Raw genomic sequence first — 14,334 nt, 5'->3', positions numbered from 1 at the left:
GGGAGGCTGAGGCAGAAGAATGATGTGAACCCAGGCAGCAGAGCTTGCAGTGAGCCAAGATCGTGCCACTGTACTCCAGCCTGGGTGACAGAGCGAGACTCTGTCTCAAAAAGAAAAAAAAAAAAAAAGCTGCAGTGAGCTGTGATTGTGCCACTATACTGCAGCCTGGGTGACACAATGAGACCCCATCTCAAAAAAAAAAAAAAAAAAAAGAAATTAGTGTGATTTTGCTGTGTAGCATATGGTCACTGCTGGCTTATAGGGAATTCTGCTTTCTGTGCAATGTCACCCATCTGAACTGTGGCAGAGACCCAGGCAGGAGGCCCCAGACAGCCCTTGTCTAGTCAGAGTTGTCCCAGAGGCCATGCACGAAACCTCTCCTTGGTGCATGCCTCCTCTTTGCAGGAGATTCTGATTCTGTTGGCTATTTGGTTTTTAAGTATCTAAAAGAATTTGGCTGGGCACGGTGGCTAACGCCTGTAATCCCAACACTTTGGGAAGCCGAGGTGGGTGGATCGTTTGAGCTCAGGAATTTGAGACCACCCTGGGCAACATGGTGAAATCCTGTCTCTACTAAAATACAAAAATTTAGCCTGACATGGTGGCGTGCACCTGTAGTCCCAGCTACTTGGGAGGCTGAGGCAGGAGAATTGCTTGAGCTCGGGAGGCGGAGGTTGCAGTGAGCTGAGATTGCTCCACTGCACTCTAGCTTGGGCTACAGAGTGAGACTCTGTCTCAAAAAAAAAAATAATAATAAAATAAATAATTGAAGCACTGCAGGAAGAAGTAGCTGTCAACCATCAACAGGAGTTTAAAAAAAATACACAAAGTTGGCCAGGTACAGTAGCTCATGCCTGTAATCCTAGCACTTTGGGAGGCCGAGACTGGAGGATTGCTGGAGCCCAGGAGTTCAAGACCAACCTGGGCAATGGTGTAGTGAGTCCCAGTCTCTACAAAAAGTAAAAAAAAAAAAAAAGAAAGAAAATTAGCCCAGCATGGTGGTGCACACCTATAGTCCCAACTACTCTGGAGGCTGAGGTGGGAGGATTGCTTGAGCCCAGGAGTTCCAGGCTACAATGAGCCATGATTGTGCCACTGCATTCCAGCCTGGGCAACACAGTGGTACCCTGTCTCAAAAAAAAAAAAAAAAAAGATACACAAAGCTGTCCAGTTGTCCTAAAAGCCTGAAGGCACACCATCTAGAGTCATTTAGTGACAGTTTGAGGGGACCAGTGACATTTCTGGGCCACATCTTTATCATAACTCGTATTTTTGATGATGGCCCTGTTTAGAAAGCTACAAATGGCTTCCACTATGAAAGCAGTGACATTTGTGTTACATTTTGATGAGCTCCATCCAGGATGGCTGAGCTACAATGCTGATGGTGTATTTGTATTTGAGAGCCAGGCACAGTGGTGCACAGCTGTAGCACTCAGGAAGCTGAGGCAGGAAGATCACTTGAGCCCAGGAGTTCTTGGCTGTAGTGTGCTACACTGATTGGGTGTCTGCACTAAGTTTGGCATCAATATGGTGACCTCCTGGCAAAGGGGCCCACCAGGTTGCTTAAAGAGGTGTGAACTGGGCTGGGCGCGGTGGCTCAAGCCTGTAATCCCAGCACTTTGGGAGGCCGAGGTGGGTGGATCACGAGGTCAGGAGATCGAGCTCGTTCTGGCTAACACGGTGAAACCTCGTCTCTACTAAAAAAATACAAAAAAACTAGCCGGGCGTGGCGGCGGGTGCCTGTAGTCCCAGCTACTCGGGAGGCTGAGGCAGGAGAATGGCGTAAACCCGGGAGGCGGAGCTTGCAGTGAGCTGAGATCCGGCCACTGCACTCCAGCCTGGGCGACAGAGGGAGACTCCGTCTCAAAAAAAAAAAAAAAAAAAAAAAGAGGTGTGAAGTGGCCCAGGTTGGAAACAGCAGGTCAAAATTCCCATGCTGATCAGTAGAGGGATTGCACCTGTGAATAGCCACTGCATTCCAGCCTGGGCAATATAGCAAGACTTTTTAAAAATATGGTAGATGGAAAATATTTCACTGTTTTTATTTGTCTTATTATTGAGATTAAGCATCTTTTCATTTCTATTGTGAATTGCCCATTGTTCTATAGGGCTGTTGTTTTTTTCTTACTGATTTGTAAGAGCTCTTTACATATTAGGGATATTAGCCTTTTTTCTGTTACGTTTGTTACACAGACTGTCTACTGTCTGCCCCCCAAGTTTTTTGGCTTTAGTTGGTGGTGGAATTTCTCCTTTCCCCCATATAGGAGGTTTCTGTTTTTTATAATTAGGTTTATTGGTTTCTTTCCTTGTGCCTTGTGAGTTCAGTAGCGTGCATTGGAAAAAGCCTTCTCCATTAAACAGAAGGGGCCATTTGCCAGCTGTTCCAGATAACCAAGGCTTTACTGTATTTGGAATCTGCTCATTCTAGTTGGGTCTGTGAAAGAAGATGGTGGGACCAAATATGATTTTTCTTTTTTTAAAGACAGCTTCAGGCCAGGCATGGCAGCTTACGCCTGTAATCCCAGCACTTTGAGGGGGCCAAGGCAGACAGATCGCTTGAGCCCAGGAGTTTGAGACTGGCCTGGGCAAAATAGTAAGACCCCGTCTCTCTATTTTTTTTTCAGACAGAGTCTCATGCGTGATCTCAACTCACTGCAACCTCCACCTCCCAGGTGCAAGTGATTCTCTTGCCTCAGCCTCCCAAGTAGCTGGGATTACAGATTTGCACCACTACGCCCAGCTAAGTTTTGTATTTTTAGTACAGATGGGGTTTCACCATGTTGGTCAGGCTGGTCTTGAACTCCGAACTTCAGGTGATCTGCCCGCCTTGGCCTCCCAAAGTGTTGGGATTACAGATGTAAGCCACCATGCTCGGCCTGACACTGTCTCTATTAAAAAAAAATAATAATAAGAAGAAGAATAAGTAAAACATGTTTAAAAAGACAGCTTCCTTTCTCCCTGGAGGTCATGAACTAGAAAACCCTCCAAGTCCCCTCCCTCCCTCCAGGTAGACAGGTTCTGGGTGGCATTTCAAAGAGCCTGTTTGCTGACAACAATTAAAAAAAAAACAAGTTTGGGGTAACTGCAAAACTGGTCAAACAAGAAGGGTAATTTGGGGTTAGGGCTGCATTCTGTAGGAAACGGAAGGCTCGAGAGCCTGATAGAAACATGTCATGCTCTATTCAGAGCAGGCGCAGGCTTGAATTTAAACTATCAGAGGCTGGGTGTGGTGGCGCATGCCTATAATCCCAGCTTCTAGGGAGCTGAGGCAGGAGAATCACTTGAACCCGGGAGGCGGAGGTTGCAGTGAGCCTAGATTGCACCACTGCACTCCAGCCTGGGCGACGGAGTGAGACTCTGTCTCAAAATAAATAAATAAGTAAAATAAACTATTAGAAAAGCCACCACATGCTTGGGAATTAAAATCGTCTTCTGGTTTCCTATTTTCTCTGAGTTCACAGGACTTCAAAGAATCATTCTTTGAGTTCAAAGAATAGTAACATTCTAGACAGAAAGGTTACGGGTGTAGTGGAAGCAGCTTTGGCTCTGGAATTGTGTCTTGGCACTCCCTGGAGTGTAACCTGGGCAAGTCATTTGGCTTTTCTGACTTGATGTCCTTGGACTGCACCAAAGGCAAACATAAGCCTAGAGCCTTGAGTGGGTGATGTTGAAACAGGCTTCAGCCCAAGTATATACAGAGCACTTCCTGTTTGCACAGCACCTCTGGAGTGGTTAAAGTCACTTGGCCAAACTCACACCAGAGCTGAGATTCAAACCTAGGACTGTGGATGCCACTGCTTCAATGCCACTGCCCAGGTTGATGCCCCTGCTAATAGAAGGCAGCCCACCTCCAGATGCTTCTAGACCCGCTTCAGCATGTTTACATAACACAGATGCATGCGGAGCTCCCTTTCCTGCCGGTGACTCCCTGTGGGTAGAGCGTGGAAGTGGAGTCTGGGGTGGCGTTCCCAGCCCCTGCCTCGCCTCCCCTCTCTTCTGCTAGGCTCCCAGCCCCAGAAGTGCATCTGAGGCACCACATTCCTCCCTTACTGTTGAGCAGGAGCTCTGGCCCTCTGCGGTGGCCCCACACACAATAACAGCTGCTGTTGGGGCCCAGCTCCTGCTGACCATGGCGGCCTCGTGACCCTCGTAGCGCATGGTCAGGAGAACACAAAACAAAAAGCCTTTCTCCCTGCCACCAGGGCAGGGCCCCTCAGAACTGCAAAAGGATGCTGCATAACATTTTTCTGCGTCTCTGAAATGCATGTTGAATGACCTGAGTCATTGAGAAAAGCTAATAAGCCACCCATGGTCGATGGTGATCTGTCATCAAGCCCTGCCATCATCTCTTCTTCACTGGAAGGCTTTGGTTGAAAACCAGCCAATGGCAGTAAAAACAATTATGGTCAGTGCTTTGAGCCCTCACTTTGCATGTGATACCTCTTTCTCACAGCAGCCCTGCAGAGGAACATCTTAGAAGGATTTCCATTTCATAAGCAGGGGAGCTGAGGCCCAAGTCCCTTCACATATCCTCTGCCATCTGGGTTGGATAGGTACTTTAAACCAGTGTGTTGGGTCAGTCTGAACCATAGGAGGGTGCAGAGATGGAGAGCCTGGCAGGGAAATACACTGACAGATTCTACATTTCCCGCAGTCCATTCATTCACTCACTCATTCATTCATTCATTCATTCATTCATTCCACAGATGTCATACAAGTACTGGCTGGGGTCAGGCACCTGCTGGGTGCTGGGGGCATAGCAGGGAACCTGGTCCCTGCCCTCTTCAGAGCTCAAGTCTGGTGGCAAGACTGTTGGTTTAAAAAACAAAGGTGTAACACATGTGACTATCATCACTGTAACAGTGAAACAGACTTGGGAAAAAAAGTAGAAAAACAAATAGGATTTTATGAGCAGAAAAAAAACGTGACATTACTTTTTTCAGTGTTTTCTATGAGAAAATCCAAACGTGGCAAAGTTGAAAGGTTTTTATAGTAAATAGTACTTGTACACCTATCACCTAGATGTTACCATTAATATTTTACTGTGCCTATCTATCCATATCTCTATCTGTCCATCAGTCTAATGTAAACCTTTGTACATTATGCATTTTTATTTTTCATTTATTTATTTTTTTGAGATGGAATTTCACTCTTGTTGCCCAGGCTGGAGTGCAGTGGCACAATCTCGGCTCACTGCAACCTCTGCCTCCTGGGTTCAAGTGATTCTCCTGCCCCAGCCTCTCAAGTAGCTGGGATTATAGGTGCGTGCCACCATGCCTGGCTAATTTTTGTATTTTTATTAGAGACAGGATTTCACCATGTTGGTTAGGCTGGTCTTGAACTCCTGACCTCAGGTGATCCACCCACCTCGACCTTCCAAAGTGCTGGGATTATAGGGACGAGCCACTGCGCCTGGCCCACATTTTAATTTTTTTAAGAGATGGAGTCTCACTCTGTTGTGCAGGCTAGAGTGCAGTGACACAATCATAGCTCAGTGCAACTTTAACTCCTGGGCTTGAGCGATCCTCCACCTCAGCCTCTCGAGTAGCTGGGACTACAGGTGCATGCCACCACGTCTGGCTCATTATACATTTTGGGAAGATGTGGATGTAAAGCCGTCAGCTGGAGCTGAGGAACAGCCTTACGTCTGGATGGGTTTTGCCAGTCCCCATGTAGCCCATCCATGGCACCTGCCTGGCCCCCTGTGAGGGTCGGAATTGGCACCCGCTGGCAGCACTGTAGTCACTGGCGGAGGAAAGAGGTTCTTGACTCCGGCGTTATTATGTAAGTTGAGAATGCATGGTCCTTCCAGAGAGGCAGCGGTAGCGGTGCTGGAAGAGAACACCTTCCAGGACTAACAAGTGGCATGACTTCCCCAGGCTGGCCTCCACATGCAGCGGAGGTCAGTGATCCGTCAGGTGAGGTTAAAGGGTGGCATGGAGTTGTCACCCCATTGATGCCTGGCAGGCCTGTCTGGGAGACCAGAGCACCCTGGATTCGTTGCCTGCATCCCTGGCGCAGCACCTCTGAGCAGCCTCTGACGTGACCACCATAGGGAAGGCTCCAGCATGGCCCATTGTTGGGAAATTTGCCTCCGCAGACATTGGAAAGAGGCTCAGTTGCCAAGAGGAGACTGCTCATGGCCCAGCATGAGGACAGCATGCCCAGAGCTTGCAGCAGGGCAAGGTGGCAGCCCCGGCTCTAGTGGGGCGTCACAGGGGAGCACAGAGAAAGCAGCAGGGGCACAGGTCAAGGATGAGTCCCACTCAGTGGAGGTTCTGGGGGATCCTGTGGCTTCCACAATGATGTCATTTGCTGGGTCACAGCACCTGACCCTAGTAATGATATGAGGTCATAAAAATGATTGAAGTCCAGGTACTGAGTGTTCAGCACTCACCGGACACTCTGCTACATGTATTTGGTGCCTTATTTTATTTTATTTTTGAGATGGAGTCTTGCTCTGTTGCTAGGCTGGAGTACAGTGGCACAATCTCGGCTCACTCTGCCTCCTAGGTGCAGGCGATTTTCCTGTCTCAGCCTCCTGGGTATCTGGGACTACAGGTGCCTGCTACCACGCCTGGCTAATTTTTGTATTTTTAGTAGAGGTGAGGTTTCACCATGTTGGCCAGGCTGGTCTCAAACTCCTGACCTTGTGATCCGCCCGCCTTGGCCTCCCAAAGTGCTGAGATTACAGGCGTGAGTTACCGCCTGGCCTCGGTGCCTTATTTTTAATTTCTTAAAGAAGTATATGAAATAAGTACTATTATTGCCCCATTTGACACAAGAGGAAACTGAGGCACACAGAGGCGAGGAGACTTACTCAGCTTGGGAGTGGTCGTGCAGGATTCTCACCCCGTCTGTCTGAATTCCCTAGCCCACCTTCTTTCCACTGGGCTATGGGCTGTTTCCTTAAGTGTCTAATGCTGTTTCTCTCATGTACCTCTTTTCATAGCTGCAATTAGAATGTTCCAGGTGGCTGGCCAGGTGTGCAGGGTCACCCTGGGTGGAATTTGGCTTAAGGAAGTTCCTCCCCTAGCCCTCTGCCCTCATGTGGTCACTTGGCGCACACACTGAGTTCCCTGTCTGGCCTCCTGGGTATTGGCCTTTCACTCCCGTGGGGTTGGCACCTGCCTCTAGCCTGCTCTGGGGTCTTTGTCCCCTGGGCTCTGTAGTAGGCTTAGCGAGCTCACTTTTCTGGACTGCAGCAAGGACAATGAAAAGGTGTCACAGAAGCCCGGTAGTCTGTCTTCAGTCTCAAAGGTAAAGTCCACATCGAGCCTGCTCAGTAAAGAACCTGCATACTTCCTGCATGTAAGGAGCAAGATGTCCTTTGACAGCCTGCCATGGGGGTGTCAAAAGAGGGAGCGGAGGAGAGACAGGCAGCAGGCTGCTCACATTTCAGCAGATTCCAGCAGTTCCAGGCACTGCCAGGCAGTTTCCAGGTCTACATTTTATCAACTCCAAAGTGTTACCTATTATACGATGCTCCCATATATTATGACCTACCAAGAAAGGAAAACGCCTCCATTTAAGAACATTCTACTGGGTGTGATGGTGTATCCCTCTAATCACAGCACTTTGGGAGGCTGAGGCAGGAGGATTGCTTGAGTCCAGGAGTTGAAGCCTGCAGTGAGCTGTGATCTTGCCACTGTACTCCAGCTTGAGTGCCAGAACAAGACCCTATCTTTATTTTATGCATTTATTTATTTTTATTTATCTTTCTTCAGTTGCCAAAGGACCCTGTCTTTAAAAACACACATAGGTGCACGCTACTATTGAAGACAATGGCCGAGAACAAATTCAGAGGGCAGAAGTCCAGGAGTGTATTTCACATAGCCAGCTGAAAACACTTTAAGGCTACCAACAAAGCAAAACCAGTTACTACTAATCTTAAGAAGATAAACGAGGCCGGGCACAGTGGCTCATGCCTGTAATCCCAGCACTTTGGGAGGCAGAGGCGGGTGGATCACCTGAGGGTGGGAGTTCAAGACCAGGCTGACCAACATAGTGAAACCTACCTCTACTAAAAATACAAAATTAGCCAGGCGTGGTAGCATGTGCCTGTAATCCCAGCTACTCGGGAGGCTGAGGTAGGAGAATTGCTTGAACCCAGGAAGTGGAGGTTGTGGTGAGCTGAGATCATGCCATTGCACTCCAGCTTGGGCAACGGGAGTGAAACTCTGTCTCGGGGGAAAAAAAAAAAGATAAGTGTTATGAATGATGAAAAAGTCAACAGAGTAGATAAAGCTTTTGTATTCAAAAACTGCAATTACTTTTGCACCAATCTAATAAATATAAGAGATTTGCACACTTCTTAGAAGGACTTTCTCTTGAACCTCTGTAGAAAGAACTGATTCCTCAGTAGCATCATGAAAATAAAGTAGTTAATATTGATGAAGCTACAGAATTAATGGCTCCGTTCTAATATAGTGGTGATGCATCAAATTTCCCCCAAAGACCAATAAATTAAATGTTTTATCCAATTAAAAACAAACACATTGTACAGCTCTAGAAAAAATTTCTTTATATCCTTATTCTATGAGCTTTTTTCTATTTTAAAAGTTAAGCACTTTTTTTAAAAAAATCTTTTTTGTTAAAAACAGACCCATTAGCTTAGGTCTACACAAGATCCTGATCACCAAGATCTGTGCAAAAAAAAATTTTTTTGTTTTTTTTTTTGAGACAGAGTCTCACTCCGTTGCCCAGGCTGGAGTATAGTGGCGTAATCTCACCTCACAGCAACCTCCGCCTCCCAGGTTCAAGCAATTTTCCTGCCTCAGCCTCCTGAGTAGCTGGTATTACAGGCACGAGCCACCACGCCCAGCTAATTTTTGTATATTGGTAAAGACAAGGTTTCACCATGTTGACCAGGATGGTCTTGAACTCCTGACTTCAAGTGGTCCACCTGCCTTAGCCTCCTAAAGTGCTGGGATTATAGGCGTGAGCCACTGCACCAGGGCAAAATTTTTTTTTAATTAGCCGGATATGGTGGTGCGTGCCTGTAGTCCCAGCTACTCCAGAGGCTGAGGTGGGAGGATGGCTTGAACCCAAGAGGTCAAGGCTGTGGTGAGCTATGATCACACCACTGTGCTCCAGCCTGAGTGACAAAGCGAGACTCTGTCTCAAGATAAACCGCAAAACACAAATACCATTCTGATTCTCGAGATGAATCAAATGTGTGTCTTAGGATTGGATTATTTCAAGCCATCCTCATCATGCCTCTGTGATTGGTGCTGTAGCCTCATTTGCCAACAGGAAGCTCAGAGAACGGAGCTGGGGGCTGCACCCAAGCCCATGCTGCCTTAGTAACATCCAGAACAACTCAGCTCTCCCCGGGACCCACCACGTAACCCACCCACCATGTCCCCACGGCCTGCAGTGGCCCTGAAAAATCACTTGCTGGTCATCTCAATCTCTCTTCTCATTTTGTCCCCAGATTGCCTTGGGTCCCCAGTGTTTACTCCCATCAAGGCAGACATAAGCGGCAACATCACGGTACGTACCTGGTCAGGCAGCCATACCCTAGGACTTGCATCAGGAATCTAAGCCTACCTGGGTTGCCAGCACCATGGTCCCAGCTGCAAGCTTCCCAGGCCGAGGAAGGAGATGGAGGCGTAGAAGATGGGCCCCAGGCTTGCCCGATCAGGGCTCAATGTTCTCTGCCCTCCTCCACAGTCTCGCCATCTGGTCACCAGTCTAGCTTGACTGGGACCAAAGTCTAATTAAAGGGTTGACCCTGAGAAGGAACCTGCTGGTTCTTTCATCTATCCCCACCAAGTAAGTCCCAAAGTCCGCAGTCAGCACTGGTCTGGCCCTCCCCTTCTCCAATCCTGGTAGTTACTGATGCCGTCTCCCCCGCCGTAGACTGCCCGTGAGAATCCATGTAGGGCCCAGCCAAGGGCTCGGGACACACTGTATGATCTCATTTCTTCATCCCAGCAGCCCTTTGAGGCTGGTCCGTGTTATCCCCTTTTTACAGATGAAGAAGCTGAGACTCAGAGTGAGACCTTAAGAGAAGGACTCACTTAAGGTCACAAGCAAGTAAGTGGCAGAGCTGGGATTCAGACCCAGGCCTACCTGGCTCCATCTCAGAGGCCTTCGTTCCTGGACTTCTTGGAATCCTCGGAACCTATTTCCACTTGTCCACCAGAGCAAAACTTCAGATACTTGGTGTCTGAGCCAGTGTCAGTAGTGGCTGGAGAACATGAACTTTGTACCAACTGTGTGACCTGGGACAAGTCCATGCCCTTCTGTGAGCCTCAGTGTCTCTGCCTGTAAAATGGGATAATGACAGCAACTTCAGGGTTGCCACCAGGATCATATAGGCAGTGCCTGTAAAGCATTTTGCAAATCCTGGCTCATGTGAACAGTCATAGTTACTGTTACAGGTCTTATCTTTGCTGTTCCTGGAGGGCAGGAAGGAGTGGGAGATGCTGGTAGGGTGCTCTTCACCCAGCGTGCGGGCCAGATGTCTATGGGGGCAGTTTACTAAGGGAAAATCCTGTGTGCTCCATTTCAGAAAATCAAAGCCGTGTATGACACCAACCCAGCCAAGTTCCGGACCCTGCAGAACATCCTGGAGGTGGAGAAAGAAATGTATGGAGCAGAGTGGCCCAAAGTAGGGGCCACACTGGCACTGATGTGGCTGAAAAGGTGACGGGCTCAGGTGGCAGGGCCTGGGCTCTGTGCTGCAGTGGAGGGAAAGCAAACCTGTCACTGTTCCGCAGTGTCACCTCAGGCTGGGAAGGTCACTTCCGAGCCCTTCCAGTGTGATGCTAGTTAATGACTGGGAAAAGGCCTCCCAAGGGCCAGGGCTTGCCTGACAGTGATGCTTCCTGGTTCCAGTCCCATCAGAGTATGTGAGCACACCCTGAGCTGGGCATTGTGCTAAGCTTTTTATATGCTGATTGGGTTTCATATTCTGTGAGTTAGGTGTGGTAGCTATTCGCATCTCACAGAGGAGGCAGCTGGCACTTCTGGAGGCCAAATCACGTGCCCATGTCATCCAGCACAGTTATGCAGGTTGCCTACTGCACAGAGGTGTCCTGTTTAGGGCTGGTCACACGTACAAAGTGGATTTGTATGTTATGACAATTTCTTGGTAGAAGTACACCATCTTGAGGAGAAGGAATTCTTTTATTTTTATTTTTTATTTTTAGACAGAATCCTGTTCTGTTGCCCAGGCTGGAGTACAGTGGCACAATCTCGGCTCACTGCAGCCTCTGCCTCCCGGGTTCAAGCATTTCTCCTGCCTCAGCCTCCTGAGTAGCTGGGATTACAGGTGTGCACCACCATGCCTGGCTAAGTTTTGTATTTTTAGTAGAGACAGGCCTGCCATGTTGGCCAGGCTGGTCTTGAACTCCTGGCCTCAAGTGATCCGTGTGAGGCAGGTGTGAGGCACCATGCCCGGCGGTGAGGAGGAGTTCTAATTTGCACAAATACATCCTATGGGCTGGTTTGAACCCATGCTGTTCTCAACCAGCTATAGACTCTTCAGCCCTCAAACCCAGTGCTTCTGTGCCTTAGAGCACCCCACCCTGACTTGATCCCCACCCCACTGCAGGGAGGGAGCAGAGCAGCTCACCTGGGGACCCCAGTGGGACAGTGAGGGGCAGCGAAGGAAAGAGCCTGCTGGGAGGGGGGCACGCAGTGAGGCAGGCAGTGTTCACATCCTGGCCTGTGACTGAGACTTTCTAGGGAAGCCTCAGTGCTTTCCTCTGTGAAACGGGCTGATTGTGCCAAGCTCAGCCTCACAGGCCCCAGGGAAGCAAGAGGTGAGATGATGTGTGCTAAGGGGAGGGCCCTGGTGAGCTTTTCCATGTGGACTCCTTGCTATACCCCATCTGCTTCTCCTGGCTCTCGAAACATCACCCTACCCCTTGAGGAAAGGCTCGAGTGGCCATTGGAGGATGCTCTGGGAGGTCTCAGGCAGAAGAGCAATGTAGCAGACTTACAAAGATGCTGAGGGCTGGGGAGCGGAGGCGGGGAACCTGGTGCACATGGGGCCAGTCTCGCCAGTGTGCCCGGTATATCCACAGTCTGTGGTCTGCAAACCCTTTAAGGGCCAGCACTGTGGCTTCATTCCTCAAGCCTGATGGTTGCCTACCATGTTGCAGCCTGTGGGGGTCATGTGGATACAGAAATGGACAAGGCAGGCCCAGACCCACCCCTCGTGGATCTTACAGCCAGTGTCACTATTGTCATGAGCCAGCACCAGGCCTGGAGGAGAGAAGGTGCTTGGGAGATAATGAATGGAGCCAAGTGGTCACGTTACTTGTAAGCAGCAGGGAAAGATGACCAGGGAATAACCACTCCCTCTGGGGTATACATGTTCCTGGCTCTCAGTAGATGGCAAATTCAGAGTCCATCAGGGTCTTTCACGACAGGGGTGTGCACGGTACTAACGAACCTTCTCCTCCCTGGGCTGCAGAGGCCTCCGCTTCATCCAGGTCTTCCTCCAGAGCATCTGCGACGGGGAGCGGGACGAGAACCACCCCAACCTCATCCGCGTCAACGCCACCAAGGCCTACGAGATGGCCCTCAAGAAGTACCACGGCTGGATCGTGCAGAAGATCTTCCAGGTGAGCCGCCCTCACAGGCCCCAAAGGACCACCAGCTTGCAGATTCTGCTCCCCACTCTGCCCCTGCTCGGCCGAGGCCTCCTGGCCTGTGAGGCTGTGTTTACCCTCTTGGGCTCAGGAAGGACTCCCCCATCTATTTGGATGAAGCTAGTGTACGGAGAGGTCCCCCTCCCGTGCCCTTGGCCAGCCCCATTCAAGCCACAGCGGGTGTCACTGTAGATACTCCACGGTGTTTCTCTCTCGGGGCCTCGGCCTGCAAGGCCTGATGGTGGGGTGAAAAGAGAAACCACAGGGAAAGCCCTGGAGGACCCCAGGTCGAAGGTGACCCAGCCTGACGGTCCCTCAAATTCAGCCTGGATCCCCACATGGGGCATGCGGGGAAAGAAGGGCCTCCCCCTGGGAGCATCTGCTGAAAGGACACTGGCCCTCTGGGTTCCTGGTGGCTTGTGTTGGGGTGACATTGGCTAGGGCTCCTGGAAGTGAGGCTTCAGCACCTGCCTGGTTAGGTGAGGGCCCTACAGTTGATCACCAGGCTGAAAGCCCTGCTCAGGAGACGTCTGAAGGCCCTCTGGCTGCCCTGCGCCATGCCCTTCACCTGCTACTTGCTGCCCTCATCTCACCCACATGTTCCTGCCCGGCCTCTTCTGGCCACCCTTTCTGCTGCAGCTCCCTCTGCCTGCCCACCCTGGTGGCCATGAGAACGAGTGGCTGATGGGCCCTGTTCAGTGTTCCTGTGGGGTACAGTCTGCAAGCAGGCTGGAGCAGAAACCAGTATGGTTCCAAAGAGGAAGAGCTGGTCACAGAGTGAGATGCATGGCAGCCCCTGGGCCATCCACCCCGGAAGAGCTGGAGACACAGTCCATTCCCATGGGCCCCTTGAGATCTCCACAGTGCATTGCCCCTACAAATCCTCAAACCATCACCTCAATAGTAACAGTGTGTCCTGTGTACCTGGCCAGGGCAGCTGCTCATGAATTGTAATCTTCACAAATGCACCACAAGGTGGCACTGTTCTTACCCCCATTTCCCAGATGAGGACAGTGACACTCAGACAAGGTCACACAACACAAAAATGGGGGACTGTGATCCTACCTTCCTGAGCCTCAATATCCTCATCTTTCAAATAGGTATAAAATAGTCATTAAATAAATGAAATTAATCAGTATAAAGTGCTCGACACATGGTTCACATGGTTTACACTCAGTACATCAAAGCTATTGCCTTTTTTTTTTTTTGAGAGGGGGTCTCCCTCTGTCGCTGTCGCCCAGGCTGGAGTGCAGTGGTACAGTCTTAGCTTACTGCAACCTCCACTTCCCAGGCTCAAGTGATTCTCCAGCCTCAGTGTCGCAAGTAGCTGGGACTACAGGTGCGAGCCACCAACACCTAGCTAATTTTTGTATTTTTTTGTAGAGACAAGGTTTCACCATGTTGCCCAGACTGGTCTTGAACTCCTGAGCTCAAAGCAATCCTCCCACCTTGCCTCCCAAAGTGCTGGGATTACAGACGTGAGCCACCACACCAGCTATTACTACTTTTATTATGAAAGAATAATATTTGGCCGGGTGGGTGGCTCATGCCTATAATCCCAGCACTTTGGGAGGCCAAGGCAGGTGGATCACCTGAGGTCAGGTTGGAGATCAGCCTGGCCAACATAGTAAAACCCTGTCTCTACTAAAAATACAAAAAATTGGCTGGGCGTGGTGGCTCAAGGCTGTAATCCCAGCACTTTGGGAGGCTGAGGCGGGCGGATCAC

At 49.8% G+C, this 14,334-nt stretch overlaps 1 protein-coding gene and 1 pseudogene across 2 annotated transcripts in view; both read left to right on the top strand.

Annotated features, from left to right (window-relative positions):
• Positions 1–14,334, top strand: part of GLTP (glycolipid transfer protein) — a 29,647-nt gene that overhangs the window by 13,489 nt on the left and 1,824 nt on the right. Inside the window, exons 2-4 of one of the 2 annotated variants that reach the window (XM_011936199.1) lie at positions 9,437–9,495; positions 10,520–10,653; positions 12,431–12,581. In XM_011936199.1, coding sequence (XP_011791589.1) covers positions 9,437–9,495; positions 10,520–10,653; positions 12,431–12,581 — 344 coding nt within the window. The remainder of the gene's footprint in view (positions 1–9,436; positions 9,496–10,519; positions 10,654–12,430; positions 12,582–14,334) is intronic. The other variant, XM_011936209.1, reaches the window with a different exon arrangement.
• Positions 7,785–8,425, top strand: LOC105507989 (annotated as a pseudogene).

The sequence above is a fragment of the Colobus angolensis genome, unplaced genomic scaffold (assembly GCF_000951035.1).
Source record: "Colobus angolensis palliatus isolate OR3802 unplaced genomic scaffold, Cang.pa_1.0 Scaffold10, whole genome shotgun sequence".
NCBI lineage: Eukaryota > Metazoa > Chordata > Mammalia > Primates > Cercopithecidae > Colobus > Colobus angolensis.
Note: the sequence above shows the minus strand (reverse complement) of the source record. Positions and strands in the feature narration are given on the sequence as shown.